Source organism: Salmo salar, chromosome 25 (assembly GCF_965601325.2).
Source record: "Salmo salar chromosome 25, fSalSal1, whole genome shotgun sequence".
Classification (NCBI taxonomy): Eukaryota; Metazoa; Chordata; class Actinopteri; order Salmoniformes; family Salmonidae; genus Salmo; species Salmo salar.
In genome coordinates, this window is record NC_138315.1 from 44,858,412 (window position 1) to 44,879,798 (window position 21,387).

At 45.7% G+C, this 21,387-nt stretch overlaps 1 protein-coding gene across 11 annotated transcripts in view; it reads right to left on the minus strand.

Annotated features, from left to right (window-relative positions):
- Window positions 1–21,387, minus strand: part of LOC106586822 (tensin-1) — a 328,681-nt gene that overhangs the window by 17,867 nt on the left and 289,427 nt on the right. For 9 of the 11 annotated variants that reach the window (XM_045707330.2, XM_045707329.2, XM_045707334.2 and 6 more), the window contains 7 exons: window positions 14,257–15,879; window positions 11,639–11,710; window positions 7,104–7,297; window positions 6,837–6,975; window positions 3,870–3,971; window positions 2,344–2,521; window positions 557–2,136 (listed from right to left, as the gene is read on the minus strand). In XM_045707330.2, coding sequence (XP_045563286.2) covers window positions 557–2,136; window positions 2,344–2,521; window positions 3,870–3,971; window positions 6,837–6,975; window positions 7,104–7,297; window positions 11,639–11,710; window positions 14,257–15,879 — 3,888 coding nt within the window. The remainder of the gene's footprint in view (window positions 1–556; window positions 2,137–2,343; window positions 2,522–3,869; window positions 3,972–6,836; window positions 6,976–7,103; window positions 7,298–11,638; window positions 11,711–14,256; window positions 15,880–21,387) is intronic. The other 2 variants (XM_045707331.2, XM_045707332.2) reach the window with 2 other exon arrangements.

A 21,387-nucleotide genomic window follows, 5' to 3' on the forward strand; every position in this document is an offset into this window, starting at 1 on the left:
GGCCAGATGCCAGTTCTATCTCAGCCTAGCATCTGGGCCTGGCTGGGCTGCCTTGGAGTGCATTCATTCCCTCATCTGGTCTGCAATGTGTTTACAGAGAGAAGTAAGTCCAACTGAGCTCCTGCTCGGCTAAAACCATTGGAGTATGACCGCATTCACGTTACCTCACTATACTTTACTAGAACTAATCACTTCATCTGGTTTCACTGAAAAACTAGAGTAGGAAAACAGATGGATTTACATTGTAGTTATGTAGTTAGGTACTAGTGTAATTATACTTCAGGAATGCATTGGGTAACACTTTTCACAAACATCTTATTTGTAGAAAAACCTCAATTGTGGCTAAACACATATCAAAAGTTATCCCCAAAAATATTGTTTATGAGATGGTAAAATAAGCTTAGTTTCATGTTAATTACCCACTTAAAAAAACATATTGTCCTTGAAAATACACTGATCTTTACTTCCTGTTTTGCTAGGGATGTCTGTGCTAGTTGGGGATGCTCTTTGCTGCTTTAGTAGCTACGTTTTAAGAGGGTTTTCAAGGTGGTCTTACCAGTCATGTTAAACTTGGAGAAGTCCGGCAGTGTATGAAAGTAGCTAGTGCTGGGCGTGCTACCTCCACTCGACATGGGGGAGGACACTTTCCCATTCAGTGTCCCGTACGAGAGCCCCCCGTTGGGCCTCTCCCCACTGGACATTCGCCTCTTCTCCGGAAGCTGGGGCTGAGCCTGTGGGGCTGGACTGCCCTGCCTTACCCCCATCATCATCCCCCCGTCCAGATAGCCCGAGTGGGAGACGGGGAAGGAGGGCGTGGAGGGCGGGTGGTACCCAGAGGAGCTGCTCTGACGGGACAGGGTGCCGTGCCTTTCGTCCGGGGTGGTGTAGCCACTACTATGCAGCATTGGGTGTCGGTCCAGACTTGGACTGCATTGTGACATCTGGCCGAGGGACGGGTGTCGGCCCAGCTCCGGACTACTACCACTGCCCTGCTGGTGGATGAGGGATGGATGTCGGCTCAGCACCGGACTGCTCTGGATACTGGACTGGATGGGTTGGCTGTAGGTGAGGGATGGATGTTGGCCCAGCCCTGTACTGCTCTGAATACTGGACTGGATGGGTTGGCTGTAGGTGAGGGATGGATGTTGGCCCAGCCCTGGACTGCTCTGGATACTGGACTGGATGGGTTGGCTGTAGGTGAGGGATGGATGTTGGCCCAGCCCTGGACTGCTCTGGATACTGGACTGGATGGGTTGGCTGTAGGTGAGGGATGGATGTTGGCCCAGCCCTGGACTGCTCTGGATACTGGACTGGATGGGTTGGCTGTAGGTGAGGGATGGATGTTGGCCCAGCCCTGGACTGCTCTGGATACTGGACTGGATGGGTTGGCTGTAGGTGAGGGATGGATGTTGGCCCAGCCCTGGACTGCTCTGGATACTGGACTGGATGGGTTGGCTGTAGGTGAGGGAGGGCTGGCAACTGAGCATGGGGCAGTCCTGGGAGGCCTGCATCAGGGACGTTTGTTGGCTCAGCACTGGGCTAGACTGTGTCCCCTGGGACACACATGGGTTATAGTGGTGGCGGCCCAACACGGGACTTCCTGTCATTACCATCCCAGGGATCCCAAACTCCACAAAGCCATTGGCCGGAGAGGGCTGGTAGCCCATGACAGGGCTGCACTGATTGGTGGGCTGTTGCCGATGTTGGAGGGAGGGGATGCTAGATGAGGTGTTGGGGTCGCGATGCAGTGTGTGGAGACTTCCTGATCCTGACGAGGGGAGGATGGCCACAAGGCTTTCCCGTGCAGATACCTCCGGCTGGGGCGGAGGGGGGCTGAGGTCCGGGGAGACGTAGCTCCCCATAAGGCCACTGGGACCCAGGTAGGAGGGTGTGGTGGTGGGGGAACACAGGTAGGACAGGGTGGGGTAGTTGGAGCTCAGGTAGGAGGAGGTGGGGGTTGCCAGGGCTTGAAGGAAGGGAGATGGGGAGCCCAGGGCCTGGAGGTATGGGGTGGGAGTGGCAATGGGGGAAGGGGAGGGGATGGGATACGTGCCCTCGGAAGGAAAGGAGTGTAAGCTGGAGTCAATGGCCGCTTGCGAGGGGATGATCGCACTGCTGTCAGCCAACGGTTGTTCTCTGATGGAGCGAGGGGTGGGGCGGGGGGACATTCATGAAACACAGTGTTTAGAAAGATGCCTACAGTAGAATTAAGTACATGTGGTAATAACATCTATGGTCCCTTACTATCTCTAAACATGTAGTATATTTCAGGAACACTGGTTCCTTACCAATATCATGTACTGTAACCAGTGTATGTTTAATGTTGTTTGTTTTCGTACTCACCCCTCTGATCTGTGGATGGGGCTGCAGCAAGACAATAGGGGGTTGAGGGTTGGGAAGGGGTCAGGGGTCGTCTGGCTAGCCAAGGTCCTTCCTGGGGGGGTGAGGGTCATGGGTGGTCCTGCTGGTCCCCCGCCGGCCACAGCGGATCTGGCCACTGACTCCACGTAGCTCAACGGCTCTGAAGAGATACAAAGTTGGCCATTAAGGCTGATTTCATTACAGTGTGTACTGACGTGAAGATAATGCTGGCTTCACAGGAAGGCTGCACTTTCCCCCTAAACCGTGACATTGTCCTTGTAAACATGCCATCATGATCATTTTCTTTTACATTTCAAACATTCTTTGTTTTGTTCACCTACTGAATTCATTATTAGAGAGTTGTTTTGAAATAAAGTCATCCTGTACTTTGGGAAAAACAATCTTTATTTGTGTGTGTGTGTGTGTGTGTGTGTGTGTGTGTGTGTGTGTGTGTGTGTGTGTGTGTGTGTGTGTGTGTGTGTGTGTGTGTGTGTGTGTGTGTGTGTGTGTGTGTGTGTGTGTGTGTGTGTGTGTGTGTGTGTGTGTGTGTGTGTGTGTGTGTGTGTGTGTGTGTGTGTGTGTGTGTGCGTGTCAATGCTGAAACAGTTAGCCTAGCGGTTAGGAGCATTGGGCCAGTAACCGAATGGTTTCTGGTTCGAATCCCCGAGCCGACTAGGTTAAATATCTGTCTGTGCCCTTGAGCAAGGCATTTAACCCTAATTGTTATTGTAAGTCGCTCTGGATATCAGCGTCTGCTAAATGACTAAAATGTTGGAAACAGTCAGCGTAGAAGGAACAACAAAGCAGAGGGGTCCACATGTCGTGAGCCAAGTCAAACATCTCTCCTAGAACCCTCATCCAGTAAGGAGATCTTATTGCTCCTGCCTCTACTAGAAGCCTACATAAAGGCCAAGAAGAGAGGATGAAAAAGAGCACATGTTCAAAGGGATCATTTATTAAAATTATATTTATTGGGACTCTCTCTCATATTTAGCCTGTCGGTTGTGTAAATATGGGATTCAAAAGGAAGCGTAGCTTTGAAGACTGGATTAGATGGGCCATAAATCAAGCTTTTATACACATTTATACACATTCCTAGGTCACTAAAATCAACCCCAATATAACCACATATGAGACATAAACAATGTTCAATTTACTGGTGAGCTCACCAAGAAGGAGGGCTTGTAAAACCAAAATGAAGAGGTGATTTATACAGTGAAGGGGGTGTAGTTATAGTTTAACGGGTAAACAGTAGACAGGCTCAATGGCCATGTTGCTACTTATGTTACTAGTATCTCAAACTAAAGATAGGTTGCTATGCTAACATTGGTGAGGCCTCAAGGGTGTAGCACTATGCTAACAAATGCTTACATTTTAGCACTATGCTATGTAAGTAGCACAATGCCATGCTAATGTCCTATAGAGGGTGCATGATGCTATGCTATTTGGCCCTTCCAGCCCATGAATTGAGCACTGCTATGATAATAGAATAAGTTATGCTAACTCACCTGATCCACTCTGGTTGAGGTGGATCTCAGCTGGGTTGTGGGGTTTGAGGCCCAAGGCAGAGAGAGGGGTCTTCATCAGACCTGGAGGGGAACGAGCATGGCCTAGGAGAAAAAAAAAGCATAACACACTTTAGCAACATGACTTAGCATTACTTAGCATTTAGCATGCTTCACTACAACAGTCTTGACAGTAAACACCTGCGCTTTTCGTGTTGTACCTCTGTGTGTGTGTGTGTGGTGTGTGTGTGTGTGTGTGTGTGTGTGTGTGTGTGTGTGTGTGTGTGTGTGTGTGTGTGTGTGTGTGTGTGTGTGTTTGCTGGTTTGTATCTATGTAAGGTATGAAGCCTACATTCATTCAACTGTTAGAATCCTGAATTCCAAGACAGGTTGCTCATTGATACACGTGTTCTATGAGCTCATCAGATGCCTCTTGAATAGAAACATAAAGGACTGGTTTCACGGACCCAGAATAACCATAGTCCTGGAATAAAAAGCATGCTCAATGGAGAACACTGTTTGAACTATATTTTTAGTCCAGGCCCGGGAAAGCCAATGTGTGTGTTTTCATAATGGTGCGTACAGGTGCTGAGCTGTCAAGACATCACAACAACAACATGTGACACGGTGACACACCACAACATGTGGAATATCATGATTGACACAGCTAGAGGGGTGTGCCCATGTCTCATGCTCTATGTGAGGGCCATGCAGGTGACCTATCACAGTGTGAAAAGCCTCTGAGTGACACTGTCACAACACGCAAAGCAGGACGTGAGCAGAGGTGCGCCATGCACACAAACGCAGAGCAAGCCACTGAAGCGCGACAACACGGATACAAAAAAATAACAACAGTGACTCACTGACATGCAGTATGCATGAAAACACAAGAAACGACCAGATAAGACAATATAAGATAAGACAAGATAAGGCATTATAAGACCAGATAAAACCAGATAAGACCGGATAAGACCAGAAGACAAGATAGGCTGCTGCAGGAAAAGTTGGTGCCTAGCAAATTGATGGCAAAAGGAATACATATATGACAACAGTCACATGAAGCACCAGTACCCTTAGAACAGTGAGGTTTAATTATTTAGAAAATATTTGTGTGTGTGTCTGTGTTTTTGTGTGTGTGTCTGTCTGTCTGTGTGTGCATGATTGTGTGTGTGACTAGTGTAAGTGTGTGCATGTGTGTGTGTGTCTGTGTGCATCTTTCTCTGTCTGTCTGTGTGTCTGTGTGTCTGTGTGTGTGTGTGTGTGTGTGTGTGTGTGTGTGTGTGTGTGTGTGTGTGTGTGTGTGTGTGTGTGTGTGTGTGTGTGTCGTGTGTGTGAGAATGACCATTAGTGAATAAGTGTATGTTTCCTTAATGTGGTGTAGACCTCAAGTCCAGAAGCTGCTCCTATGTCTTAAGAGGTACTGCTCTTCAGTGGCATGCTGGGTCAAGCGGTGCAGGATGCTATGATAGGCAGAAGGGGAGAGCTGGGGTCACTTAGCCTGAGACTAGGGATGTGCGTCATCCTCCACTTACCAAATAATCCCAATCAATTCTTTGTTCTGTATGACAACCTAAATTCCCTACTTTTGTGGGTTGTGTTGGGCAAATGGGTATTGGTTGGGGGGGGGGCGCTCTAAATGTCTAGAGCTGAGATAGGGCCGTGGATGTGCCGGTGATGTGGATCAGGATAGCCCTAAACACTGGTCCAACATCAGCTTTCCATACCCATAATAATATTGATTGTGGGATGTATACTTGAGTAAAAGCATACTACTTGTAGATGCATTTAAGTGGAAGCATACTTGACTTGAATCTTCTTACATTGAAAGAGTTACCATAAATCTTCATGGGGGTAACACCTTTGAGGGCGGTGAAAATGCTATGGCGTTTTTAGGGCCTTGCCCAGGGGGAGATGAGGTAACTGTTAGAGCTGCTCACTGACATGGTATTTAAAGGGATAGTTCACTCCATAATCACCACAGTCAAACGTTTCCTGACCTCAAAAGTAGTCTAATGCCAAGATGAAGCCACAACTCACGCTATTGTTTGTGTGTAGATCCAGCTCGGGGCGGCAGGTAGCCAAGTGGTTAGAGCGTTGAGCCAGTAGCTGATCAAATCCCTGAGCTGACAAGGTAAAAATCTGTGGTTCTGCCCCTGAACAAGGCAGTTAACCCACTGTTCCTAGTAAATTGTAAATATGAATTTGTTCTTAACTGACTTGCCTAGTTAAATAAAGGTTAAATAAAAAAATGCCTTAACATGAAAAGTCAGGCAAGGAAATTAGACAGTGCCTATCTTTCACATGGAAGAGGTGTCTACTAAATGCATAAGAAGACTTGTGGAATCCTAGGACATGTTGATCTGTGGATGGCAGCACATTTCTCATCACACTGAATTACTGCCTGGAAGGCAGGAGAAGTGGGATTCGGTCTGATAGGATGACTCAGGCTTTTCTATGAGCTGAGGCAATGGCAAACAGTGTGGCCTTATTAGGACTTATCCTGCCTTCACCACCTACTCAAATCTGTCTGAATGGGTTTGAAATGGATTTTGTCATGTGGGAAATGTAGTTAACTAGCCCTACATCTAAACAGGGTTGAATGGGAGATGCAGTCTATTCTTTTTTTGAAATGAAGAGGAAAAATGTTATAATTGAATAATTAAAACCAACCAGACAAAGCTAGACTAATTCCACCCTGAAGTTATTGATCATAATATCAGTTATAGTTTCTACACTGTGAACCTGTACATACCTGAATGTAATATGTTATTCTCATGATGTCTTATAATATCCTATAGAGTTAGACTTTAGATTTTTTTCATCATATAGGTCAAATGTAATGCTACTTCCTTCTGTAAGACATTTCTTTAGATGTTCACACCAAGGTAAACGCTGAACATCATTAAATATTCTCTATGGTAAAAGCCCTGAGTTCCACAGCGCCCTCAGCCAGCCAGAGGGGAGACTTACACAGGTTGAAGTAAGGGGTTTGCGGCGAGACAGGGAAGGCAGGGGTTTGGGGGAACACCTCACCACCAACAGTGGGCGTGGGGCTGATTTGGCTTCCATCCAACTCCTCAAAGGCCTCTCTGTAGCTGTGGATGTGTCTCTGGAGGGAGGGAAAACACGGAGACGCGCACAGAAACACACATTAGTTTTTATTATGGCCATCACAACTCTATAATCCTATGTGAGACACACTTGAGAAGGTTAGGCCTAGGGGCGGGAGCATTCTACCTCCTTGGGCCGCCCCCCGGGATTCAGCGCTATGGTGTTGACGAACTCCGGTGAGACGCAACGAATAGGGGAGCGGACCGGGGGTTGGTAGGAAGAGCTTTCGTCGTGGCCGTTGATGCATTGTCCTTCACTGGTGGTGCGGTGATGGGGCGGGGCCGATGCCTCGTCCAATGACGTCCCACAAGACTGGACACCTGCCAAGATCATTCAGAGGTCACATTTGATCACAAATCGCTCACATTGCACACAAATGGTTTGTAAAAAAAAAAGTTTATTTGCAAACACACATCATTATCATGCTCTTGATAATGCAACTCTTCACTGCAAACTGCCAATGTTTCCAACAGCCATTAATCCACAGGAACGACAAAATAGCCAAACAGTTACAAGGTAACCTGTTAGAAACGGCAAAGCTGACCTTTCAAAATGCTACTTGATGTTGAATACTCGGATCAGAACTTTCTCACTACAATCAGGCACTGTTTATAAGAGCTCTGGGTTGTTCAGTTGGGAACAGTGAGGATCAATGTTCTCCTTGAAAGCCACAAGATTATCAGGAACTTGCTGGTACATCAGTGAAACAGTCTACATTTGTAATTTTTGTTATCTGGGTAATGCTCTGAGGCAGTTGCTAATGTTTTGGATGAACCTCAAAGGGTCCAGTAAGTTGATTTCAATAGGTGGGTTTGGAGGGAAGGAGAGAGAGCTGCCAGTGTAAAACAAACAGGATTTGTGTAAGAGCGTTATACTAATGTGTTAGTTACTGCATGGCCGGGTGAGGTACTGTAGGTGGTTTTGCTGAAAACAGATAGTGACTATGGGAAGTGAACAGCTTTGCACAGCTATGTGCAGTTTTGGAAACTGTGGAGGGAAGGTTTTTGGAGGCAACTTTTAGAGGGAACATGTTTTTGTTCATTCGTAACCATAGACGTTAGGTTAATGTAAGCATTGTATGTTTTGTATCAAATCCAGCTTTTCCTAAAAAATATGTTAAATGTTTTCCTGGGTTCTTCAAGTTTAGAGTAAATGTTATTCTCTTTGAGAGTCATTGAATATTGCGCATAAATACCTCCATTGCTTTTTTTTGTCCAGGTATAACGCAATGTACTCTGTAGCTAGCACTGACTGTCTGCAAACAAACTATCTGTCTGATTCATGGATTCTTCTGGCCTGAAGTTCTGACATACCGTCCCGAAGATGGAAAAGCATGCAAACACACCCCAGTGAGAGCGTTGACTGTTATGGAAACCGTGAAAAATATTTACGAGCCCTAGCTCAGCTTCAGGCTGGATAAACCAGCTGATATATCCACAGGGGAAGAGTTAGCGATAGCATTAGCCTGCAGCTGTGGGAAACTAAGAAGGTTATAGTTACTGTCAGAATAGATCTGGCCTCTTTGGTCACACAAGAGTCAAACATTCCTTATGTGTTTGGGTACTCCAAATCATATTCATGACTCTGAGGAAACATCTCCATATTCCACAACCTTAAACCGAATGTAAAAAACTACACAGGGGTTTTGGAGGTGGTATCAAAGGATAGCAGTCTTCTAAGAGGCCAACTAACATCCTGTCTGTCTAGCGCACAACACTGTATACACATCAACAGAAATCTAGTATAACTACAGCCTTTTGTGCATATCCGATTCAAATCTGTTATTTTTGCTGCAGTATGAACAGCCAAAAAGCACATATATTACTAGCCACTTTTCAAATCACCTTTGTAAGTGGTTTGAAAACCAGATCCAAATCTGATTAATGGCTATCCGACTTGTGTCTGTACGGTCAAATCTGATGCATTTGCCCTCAAGTGGTTTTTAGACTGTTATTTGGCATATATTGTCGCTTGCTAGCTACTCTGTTGACAGTTTGTCAAGAGCATGTAGTAACTAACTAGGTCGTTAGTTGTTTATCCAACTTTCCAAATTAGTAGTTTTGGCTAGCCACAGCAATCAACTAGCTAGCTAGGTCACTGTTTAGCTTTTTAGCACATTCACTCATTTGTTTGTAATCTTATCCTTTTGAGTCTTTAAAGGTGTTCTTACACTATGATTTTGAACATTCAAAGCAACTGGGAAAGGACTATGAGAGGCATTGTTGTCACCTTAGCTTGCTACATAACTTCTGACTGATAGGAAGCATAGGAAGCACCACCACCAATCAGCCTACACCACTGCGCACACACCCGTCGTTACTATAACAACTAGCGTTGCCATGTCAGCAAATGACTGCTGTCTGAACACACGCAAATCCTATTTGGTCACTTGTAACTTGCTGTTTGGACAGTCAGTATTCCAAAACGGATTTGAAAAACAAAACTGATTTGAGCATTAAGGCGTGCAGTGTGAACAAGGCTTAATTGTATTTTGTTGGAACCCAGTACCATGACAAGATCTAAGAGTAGGATCTAAGAGTAGGATCTAATAGTAGGATCTAAGAGTAGGATCTAAGAGTAGGATCTAAGAGTAGGATCTAATAGTAGGACCTAAGAGTAGGATCTAAGAGTAGGATCTAAGAGTAGGATCTAATAGTAGGACCTAAGAGTAGGATCTAAGAGTAGGATCTAAGAGTAGGATCTAAGAGTAGGCCTAAAACGCAAAACCTGCACACATGCCATTCATATGCCCATTTATTTACTCTTGATTTTCCTCCAATGGTGCGGCTTAGGTAGTGTCACATGTCCAGGCTGGGCTCAGATTTTGATTTGTGGATCGAGGAGGGGCATTGTTAGATACATCTCAAGCACTGCGGGCCTGGAATCATGGAAAACAGATGGACCCAGTATGCACAGCGGAGCCGGTCAAACACTGTGCCGTTGCCCTGGCAATGGCTAATAGCTTCCAGCTGTTACAGCAGAGATTCCCAGGATATATTTGGGGAATTGTCTTCTCCCCCTCCCCCTCATTTCTCAAGCATATAAACACAGATATTGTATTGAATAAAATGGATCCAAGTCATAGGAAATGGGATCATCTATTTTATGAAGACAGGGCTAGCACTCATCTCCCTACACCGCTCTGTGAATATGCTCCTGTAAGGGACTATGTTATGGTGAGGAAGGGTTATCTGGGGTAAAATTAAGGGGAATTCCCTTAAAAGTAATGTATTGAATAGATTGCAAGCATATCTATGTACTGTATGTATCCAAATACCCAAACAAAGTGTTTTTCTTCCTGTAGACCAGGTCGGACCCTATTCTGACAGCCTCAATTCTTCAGGTCAGGCTCTCTACAAGGTGTCGAAAGCATTCCACAGGGATGCTGGCCCATGTTGACTCCAATGCATCCCACAGTTGTGTCAAGTTGGCTGGATGTCCTTTGGGTGGTGGACCATTCTTGATACACACAGGAAACTGTTGAGCGTGAGAAACCCAGCAGCGTTGCCGTTCTTGACACAAAGGCACTTAAATATTTAGTTTTACCCATTCACCCTCTGAATGACACACATACACAATCCATGTATCAATTGTCTCAAGGCTTAAAAATCCTTCTTTAACCTGTCTCCTCCCCTTCATCTACACTGATTGAAGTGGATTTAACAAGTAACACCAATAATGGACCATAGCTTTCACCTGGTCAGTCTACCTCATGGAAAGAGCAGGTGTTCTTAATGTTTTGTATACTCAGTCTAAATAGAATGGATGTGGTCATTCATTACAGTCCTTGGACTCCCAGGGCTACTCTGACTTTGTGTAGTACAGTACAGTACAGGACTCTGTAGACCACTTCAGGCCCCTGAAAGAAAAGAACTGCACATCCTATTCTACCTCTTCTAATGAACAGATAAGACCTTCACAATGTTTTCAAAAGTGAGTCTAAAGCAGTCTTCCCCATAGATTTAGTGCCCTTTGCTTGCGATAGAAATGTTAAAAACAGAAGATGGAAAGAGCAGCCTTGAAAGAGGCCAGTGTTTCCTGGCCTTGGGTATTGTTCCCTGGCGGTATGTTGCGACATGCGCTCTGCTGCGAGTCTGCACAGAGACACCTTTGTGCTCCTCATCTCGTCCTTCTGAAACTTAAATATTACCCAAATGCTTTTTTTGTGTTGGGTCGATGCCTTAACCTTGAGAAATAAACATCAAACTGCTTCCTCCATCAAAGAGAGATGAAGGGCGGTGTATTGGAAAAACTGGACATTAGACAACATTGACATAGCAAGAGCTAGAGAGAGAGAAACAGAGTGAGAGACAGACAGAGTGAGAGAGAGAATGAGAGAAACAGAGCAAGAAAAGGACAGAGCAAGAGCGAGAGAAACAGAGTGAGAGAGACAGAGAGAGACAAGACAGAGAGAGACAGTGAGAGAGAGAGAGAGAGAGAGAGAGAGAGAGAGAGAGAGAGAGAAGAGATAGAAAGAAAGAAAGATAGATAATGAGAAAAAAGAGAGTGAGGCAGAGATGGCAAGAAAGGGATAAAACAGGAAGCCAAAAAATGTAAACAGCAAACTAGCAGGCAGTGCCATTGAAAGACAGTCAGCAAGGTTTATTTGGAAGAGGAGTCAGTGGCAGGGTAAAACAGGGGAGGAGAGAAGGGGAACGAACCAGAGAGGGAGAGGGAGCGATGGTGCTCAGACTGAGGAGACGTCAGTCGGCTTTGCATTCGGGCCGAGTACTCTGGTTAGAGCAGGGGTATAATTGGAGTTGGCAGAAGAATGAGGAGGAGGAAGATGATGAAGAATGAGGAGGATGAAGATGATGAAGAGAGAGAATGAGGGAGAGGTAGAAAGATGAAGAGATAGTCCACAAAAAAGAAAGAAATATGAGAAAAGTTATTTGCTAGTTTATAAAAACGTACAGAATTACAATCATAATCGCTCACAATATGACAGAAATGTCAAACATCTACGAGAAAAATGACTGACATGATCAGTGACTATCATGGCATGATCAGTGTATATCATGACATGATCGGTGTATACTTTATCATGACATGATCAGGGAATATCATGACATGATCAGTGAATATAATGGCATGATCAGGGAATATCAGTGAATCTGTCAGTAATATTACCAACAAGTGGATGTGTTGTATATGTTTCAGCAGACAGCTGCCTGTACATGTTGACGAAGTGGACTTGTATCCCCTGACAACCAAATGATAAGGGAAGTCAACTATCAGTGTCTTTGAGCCATCCAACCAGAGAAACAAAGTGGTTGTGTGACAAACTGACTAACAAGTAGAGAGCAATATTCTCTCCTATAGTTTATTATTTTACAGTAATGTGTGTTGTGAATGCCCTATAAATAAATAAACCACCATAGTACTATCTCTGTTTGGCCATACGGGCTAGACAGTGGGGCGGCAGGTAGCCTAGTAGTTAGAGCGTTGGACTAGTAACCGAAAGGTTGCAAGATCAAATCCCTGAGCTGACAAGGTAAAAATCTGTCGTTCTACCGCTGAACAAGGTAGTTAAACCACTGTTCCCTGGTAGGCCATCGTTGTAAATAAGAATGTGTTCCTAACTGACTTGCCCGGTTAAATAAATAAAATAGTATATCACTGTCTGGCCATAGTGGTGTTAAAAAAAACACCTGTCTGGCCATAATGGTGTTTCTTGTGTATAAAACCACCATAACACTATCACTGTTTGGCCATAATGGTGTTTCTTGTGTATAAAACCACCATAACACTATCACTGTTTGGCCATAATGGTGTTTCTTGTGTATAAAACCACCATAACACTATCACTGTTTGGCCATAATGGTGTTTCTTGTGTATAAAACCACCATAACACTATCACTGTTTGGCCATAATGGTGTTTCTTGTGTATAAAACCACCATAACACTATCACTGTTTGGCCATAATGGTGTTTCTTGTGTATAAAACCACCATAACACTATCACTGTTTGGCCATAATGGTGTTTCTTGTGTATAAAACCACCATAACACTATCACTGTTTGGCCATAATGGTGTTTCTTGTGTATAAAACCACCATAACACTATCACTGTTTGGCCATAATGGTGTTTATTGTCTATAAAACCACCATAGTACTATCACTGTTGGGCCATAATGGTGTATAAAACCACCATAGCACTATCACTGTTCGGCCATAATGGTGTATAAAACCACCATAGCATTATCACTGTTCGGCCATAATGGTGTTTATTGTGTATAAAACCACCATAGCACTATCACTGTTGGGCCATAATGGTGTATAAAACCACCATAGCATTATCACTGTTCGGCCATAATGGTGTATAAAACCACCATAGCATTATCACTGTTCGGCCATAATGGTGTTTATTGTATATAAAACCACCATAGCACTATCACTATCACTATTCGGCCACAATGGTGTATAAAACCACCATAGCATTATCACTGTTTGGCCATAATGGTATATAAAACCACCATAGCATTATCACTGTTTGGCCATAATGGTGTATAAAACCACCATAACACTATCACTGTTGGGCCATAATGGTGTATAAAACCACCATAGCACTATCACTGTTCGGCCATAATGGTGTATAAAACCACCATAGCATTATCACTGTTCGGCCATAATGGTGTTTCACCTAAACTCATCATTTCAGAATCAAGAAGATACATTAATGCTTTCTATTCTATTCTATTCAACTCCATTATTGTAACAGTCCCTGTCTTATAGTTGAACCAGAGCTGTCCCTTCACAGCTTAGCAATACGTTTTAGCAATCACTAGTCTCTGTTGGTTTTATGGCAGGTTTCCACACTGCAGAACTGTGTTTGGTTAAGCCAGCGAACTTGCTCCTTTGGTGAGAGCTCATCCTGTGAGCATGTGCGATGACTGATGAGCTCACTGCTAACGCAGACTGTCATGAGATACGATTAGCTGAAATATGCACTTTGGAAAGCTTGTCGAGCGGGACCACTGCAATGTATATAAGCTACATGGGTTGTTCACCTGGAAAAGGGTTGGCCACCCAGACAGAATACATTCAAATGGTTTCATAATGTCATTGACAGTTTACCCTTGTCAATGTGTGTTTGTTGGCATACTTCTGCATCACTATTAAAAACAATTTCAGTGAGGCTTATTAAGAGCCGTAGCATTGAGCCGTAGCATTTAACACCCTAATGTGTCCTCAACTTGAATATCACTTCCTGTTTCCTTTGTTTATGAAATCACACCTACTGTATATACCAATGACAACACATGAGTTCTGCAGTCTTACCTGACACACGCTGGGCTACTAGGCCCTCTACGTTGAACACTTCATCAGGCTCTGCATCTCTGGGATTGGGTGACGAGGACGTGGCACTGGGGCTCTGTTGGGGCTCCTGGAGCTCTGGGGACGGGAACACGGTGCTGGGGGGGTACATGTTGATGGGTTTCAGCTGCAGCTGGCCCACGCTACTGGGGACCTGGGTGGGAGAGCTGGTTCTGGCTGCCCCTTGGCTGGAAGGTTCAGCGGGGAAGCCAGGGATGGGGGCTACAGAGAGACCAGGCTGGTAGATGGCTGTTGGTCTCTGGATGGCAGAGGGCTCTGGAGACGTGGACGGCTGGAAAGGGGAGGACCTCAGCATGACCTGAGCTAGGCTGGGCGCAGGGCTTCCCGAGATAGCTGAGTCAGCCTGGTAGGAGGGCCTGGCCTGGGTCTGGGAAAAGGATGGTTGTGTGGTCACCACCTCCTTGTTCTCCCCCGGGGCACTCTGGGATTTCGGCACCTGCCCCAACGGGCGGCCGGGATCCAGGTCCAACATCAGCAGGTTGAGGGCCTCAATGGACTGCTCAATCTCCTGCTGTGAGGCAGTCTGCTGGTGGGGGAAGTGGGGCATGCTGTAGTGGCTCTGTAGAGGCATGGAGGGTGGAGGAGAGCCAAAATACACCCCGTCCATCACCGGCTCTTCTGGGACCCCATATTGCTGCCACACGTTGAGCCCACGTTGGACGGCGTTACGACTGCTGGTGTTGCGTGCTGGCGCTCGGGGGAGGGTATTCTGCTCTGCACCGAATGACTGTGAGCGATACAGGTTTCCATTCTGGCTGATAATGTAATCGCTCGCCGGGGGAACTGACTCACCTGTCCCATCCTGAGCTGAGCAGAGGCTTCGCACTAAGGGGACGGGAACCTGGGCAGCCACATCATGTGAGCCTATTGCGACATTGAAGACAATGTTTTCCAGGGGCCCGTCTGTGATGCTCCTCTCCAGATAGGGGACCTTGTCCTGCCCGTTGATAACCGTCTCAGCCTGGTAGTAGAGGTCTGCTGGCGTGGCTCTCCCTTCCAGGGATGACAGAGTGCCCAAGCTATCCATGCTGTTACCTGCCTGGCAGGTGGGCAGTTCCACCTCGTCATCCAGAATATCTGTTTCTCTGTCCATGCTGCTGTTGTGGCCATTCACATGAACTTGGGCGGGCACCAGGTGTAGTATTCCCCCTCCTCCTAGTCCTATCCCCATCCCTCCGCCCGACGGGGAGGACAGGTAGCCCTGGCAATGCATGGGGCCCTCCAGGCCACTGAGCAGCTGCTCCAGCTCCTGCTTCTCCTGGGGACTGATGGGCTGGACGGCCAAGACCGTGTCGGAGACTTGGGCCTCTTCCTGGGCCGCTGGCGGCTGGCTCACTGGTGGGGCTGCTGCTGCCGTGGCCGGCTCATCAGTGCGGTCGGTCTTGATGGAAGCCGTGGAGTTGCCGGAGTCGCTGCTCACCGACAGGGCGTGGTCAACCGTGGGTAGGACGTGTTCGGTGGCGGTGGGCAGGAGGTCGTTGGCAGTGACCGCGTCCTCGATGGACTCCTTCTTGCGGACTTTAGCGTAGGGGCTGCCGTCCAGAGGGCCCTGGGTGTGTATGACGTCTGGGGAGAGAAAGACATGGAGAAGGAGGTGGTGGTTACAAAGAGATGGAGAAGACTGTACAGTATTTTTAATAAAACTAAATATATAACCTTTATTTAACTAGGCAAGTCAATTAAGAACAAATTCTTATTTACAATGATGGCCTACCAAAAGGCAAAAGGCCTCCTGCGGGGATGGGGGCTGGGATTAAAAATTCGAATATAGGACAAAACACACATCACGACAAGAGAGACAACACAACACTACATAAAGAGAGACCTAAGACAACAACATAGCATGCCAGCAAAACATGACAACACAGCATGGTAGCAAAACCACATGATAACAACATGGTAGCAGAACAAACATGGTACAAATATTATTGAGCACAGACAACAGCACAAAGGGCAAGATGGTAGAGACAACAATACATCACGCGAAGCAGCCACAACTGTCAGAAAGAGTGTGTCCATGATTGAATCTTTGAATGTAGAGATAAAACTATCCGGTTTGAGTGTTTTCTGCAGCTCATTCCAGTCGCTAGCTGCAGTGAACTGAAAAGAGAATCAACCCAGGGATGTGGAGACCTATAACAGAATGTGATTGGCAGAACAGGTGTTGTATATGGAGGATGGAGGGTTGCAGTATATCATGTACAATGGTAAAAATGTAATTTACTGTATATTATTTCAAACGTTTTTGGACATTTTGGTATAGTGCATATCATTATGTTTCAGCAACACAGACCTGTAATACTGATAAAGCAACTAAATCCAGTAGGATTGACTAAAACAGAACGTGCAAGAGGGAGGAGAAGAGAAGAGAAGGGAAAAGACGAGAGTGAAGTAGGTGGTAAAGTTGTAATTTCTCAGTGTGAAGGCGATGCCAAAACAGCTGCTGTTAAACTGGGTACTGGCCCACTTCTGCTTATTTTACCAGCCTCTCTCTGACAGTGAATAGGAATGGGTCTGTGGTATGCAGTGTGGAAAAAGGGATGAAATCACAAAAGCCTGGCTTGCACTTTATCAAGCCAATGCCACTAATTTCCACCACCTGAAAAGCATTGGCCTTTAAGAAATGAGTGTGCGAGTATGTTTTATGTGTTTCTATACAGAGTATGCTGTGTATGATCTATGTATCACACGGTTCTGATGGAATAAAACTAGACTGACTGTACGCTGACGATTGAGGTACAGTTTGTGGACACCCCTTCAAATTAGTGGATACATGACAGGTGTATAAAAATGAGCACACAGCCATGCAATCTCTATAGACAAACATTGGCCGTAGAATGTCCCGCACTGAAGAGCTCAGTGACTTTCAACGTGGTACCATCATAGGATGCCTACTTTCCAACAAGTCAGTCTGGGTTTGGCGGATGCCAGGAGAACGCTACATGCCCCAATGCATAGTGCCAACTGTAAAGTTTGGTGGAGGAGGAATAATGGTCTGGGGCTGTTTTTCATGGTTCGGGCAAGGCCCCTTAGTTCCAGTGAACGGAAATCTTAACACTATAGCATACATTGATATTCTAGACAATTCTGTGCTTCCAACTTTGTTGCAACAGTTTGGGGGAAGGCCTTTCCTGTTACAGCATGAGAATGCCGCATGCACAAAGCAAGGTCTATACAGAAATGGTTTGTCGAGATCGGTGTGGAAGAACTTGACTGGCCTGCACAGAGCCCTGACCTCAACCCCAACGAACACCTTTGGGATGAATTGGAACATCGACTGCGAGCCAGGCCTAATCGCCCCAACATCAGTGCCAGACCTCACTAATGCTCTTGTAGCTGAATGGAAGCAAGTCCCCACAGCAATGTTCCAACATGTAGTGGAATACCTTCCCAGAAGAGTGGAGGCTGTTATAGCAGCAAAGGGAGGGACCAACTCCATATCAATGCCCATGATTTTGGAATGAGATGTTTGACGACCAGGTATCCACATACTTTTGTGTATTTTCTAAAATGAGCTCAGAGCAAAGTCATTTGTTATTGGTACATCATCCTGGCACAGAACTACACTTAAACATTCACCCACACGCACGAGCCATGGTGGACAAACTGCCTCTCTAAGTAAGCCCTGAAGGCATTTCCTGTCCTCTTGGAATAGAAGAACAACATTTACTACACATAGACCAAAAACACACAGAAAAAGACAGACAATTATAAATCACAATTACACCAATTATTACAATTATAAATCACAACTACACCAATTATTACAATTATAAATTACACCTTTCACTATTGTGAAAATGGACAAACGCACAAGAATGCACACATACATACACACGTACGCAGGCGCACACGCACACAGACACACACACACACCCTACAGTATTCCCATATCATCCTTGTGGTCAGGTCATGTCAAGAGTAATGATGACCCCCTAAAAGCACCAGTGCCAAGCTGCTCTTCCTGTAACGACCACTTAGCAGCTGGCCTTTAACCTGCCCTGCCACTCACATTGGAAACCGCAATAACCACAGTCCTATACACATATTTATATTTAGCCACTCCTGGAGGAGGACAACGGATGTTGAATGAAGAATGCTTCTTATTACAATATATCCTTAAAAAGCAGCACATTTCAGCATTACAGTCTCCACCAGAGGGCATGAAGTGAGCATTGACAAAAATATACTGTATATAACACATACTGTATATCTAAAATATACTGTATATATGAAAGATACTGTACATCAAAGATACTGTATATCAAAGACACTCTATATCAAAGATACTGTATATACAATATACTGTATATATATATATATGAAAGTTACTATATATAAAAGATACTGTATAAAATATATACTGTATATATATGAAAGATACTGTATATCAGATACTGTATATAAAATATACATCTGATTAAGCTTCAAACTCCTCACCCCACACAGTTCCCATGAAGCTGTACAGTAAATCAAAGCATGTTTGAAACAGCAGTGTGTGTTGTGTTGCGTGTGTGTCTTCTGTGTGTATCTTCTGGGTGTGTCTTCTGTGTGTGTGAGCATGCGTGTGTGTGTGTGTGTGTTTATGTGCGTGTGTGCGTGTGTGTGTGTATGTGTGTGCGTGCGTGCGTGCGTGCGTGTGTGTGTGCGTGCGTGTGTGTGTGTTTATGTGCGTGTGTGCGTGTGTGTGTGTATGTGTGTGCGTGCGTGCGTGCGTGCGTGCGTGTGTGTGCTCTGAGATACCTCCTGATGTACTCGTCAGATTGTACCATTTGGGAACAGCAGTGTGCCTTTCTAAAAAAAGAAAACGGTCAACATCACAATCCTTCAGAATGCCTCTCTCTGGCTTTGTTGTTGTTGTTTAGCTTATCTGTGACGTTATTTAACCTTATTTTTGTTTCCTTTAACAGATCTAGTGTCTAACCTTGAATAGCAGTGGTATGAGGAAACATCTGACCCTGAATCAGTGGTTAAGGGCAACTTATACCTACTCCTGTGACATGATCTTTGACCCTGTGACCTTTGAAGCCATTTCCTGCCAGCTGCCAAAGGTCACCTCATGACGTCCACGATACCCTTGTTTGACATTTGAATCTATCTGTGGGTTGACCCAGAACTCTCTGCAGGGTTGCCGATACATCTCTGTGGGTTGACCCAGCCTTTCTACGGGGTTACCCAGCCGTCTCTGCAGGGTTACCCAGCCCTCTCTGCAGGGTTACCCAGCCCTCTCTGCAGTGTACCTAGCCCTCCCTGCAGGGTTACCCAGCCCTCTCTCCAGGGTTACCCAGTCCTCTCTGCAGTGTACCTAGCCCTCCCTGCAGGGTTACCCAGCCCTCTCTGCAGGGTTACCCAGTCCTCTCTGCAGTGTACCTAGCCCTCCCTGCAGGGTTACCCAGCCCTCTCTCCAGGGTTACCCAGCCCTCTCTGCAGTGTACCTAGCCCTCCCTGCAGGGTTACCCAGCCCTCTCTCCAGGGTTACCCAGCCCTCTCTGCAGGGTTACCCAGCCCTCTCTGCAGTGTACCTAGCCCTCCCTGCAGGGTTACCCAGCCCTCTCTCCAGGGTTACCCAGTCCTCTCTGCAGTGTACCTAGCCCTCCCTGCAGGGTTACTCAGCCCTCTCTCCAGGGTTACCCAGCCCTCTCTCCAGGGTTACCCAGCCCTCTCTCCAGGGTTACCCAGTCCTCTCTGCAGTGTACCTAGCCCTCCCTGCAGGGTTACCCAGCCCTCTCTCCAGGGTTACCCAGTCCTCTCTGCAGTGTACCTAGCCCTCCCTGCAGGGTTACCCAGCCCTCTCTCCAGGGTTACCCAGTCCTCTCTGCAGTGTACCTAGCCCTCCCTGCAGGGTTACCCAGCCCTCTCTCCAGGGTTACCCAGTCCTCTCTGCAGTGTACCTAGCCCTCCCTGCAGGGTTACCCAGCCCTCTCTCCAGGGTTACCTGATCAGACCAAAGGTGAGGACACAACAGTTCACCTGACAGAAGACTGAATCCAAACATTACACTGTTGATATTATGTGCGTTTTACAGTTACTGTACTTTTCACAGCATTTGTCAATAACAAAATCTGAAAATAGTCTGGATACATTCAGTAACATAATAAGAATACTCCTTTACATTTTGGAGTAAGTACAACATAAGAACAAATTATTACATGGGTTTCAGTGAGAGGTGTAACTGGTGTCTCCAAGTGGCAACACACCTCTCCAAACTGTACACAGTTCCTAAGAAATGTCAATGCACTTTTATAAATCAAGGAAGCTCTCCTAGCTTTGCCATTGAGGACCTGAAGCAAGCACACTTGTAGTTGTTTTGTTTGTAACACAGCCCTGCGTCCCCACCCTCACACAATTACTGTTGTTGTTTACGCAATCCAAAAACATTCCATTATAAGTCCAAATCTGGGTCAGGTGGGTTACATTTGAAAGCATATCCTATTGCCAACATGACTAGCTAAGTTATAAAATACAATATTACAGTGTTAGGTTTTCACAGGGCACTTCAGACAAACATATTGTAACTTTGGTGTGCATAGAATGGAATGCATTCAAGTGCATGTCGCAAGGCAAATTTTCTTCACATTGCGGCAAACGTAAGCTCATTCTGTTCTGGACAATGTGGTGAAAAATCCATGTCATTCTTGTAACTGTGGATCAAACATAGCGATTATAAATGTTGATACCGTTTTGGAATATGGAAATGTGAGGTGAACATTGACTCATGGGTGTGTGGTTTGCTTGTATGTGATCAAAGCAGTATTTATTTGAATCCTTAACCTTCTCATCTTTCAGAACACATCGACTCCTTTTGATTTACAGCATTTACCTCAGACAACAAAACATTTGCAAAGGTTACCCAATTGTTGCGTGCAGTGCTCATATTCAGATTTACTGTCAGTCAAAACCCATTCAGAGCTGTGAAGTGCAGAGCCAGAGCTTTGACATCATGTAAAGCCTGTTACTGTATAGCCACTGGGTTCCAATTTAGGCGCTTATCAATGACAAAATCTGCCATTTTCAATCTGTATACGAGATGACAGGGTCTGTGAGTGGAAAGGGCTACGTAACGGCCCACAGACC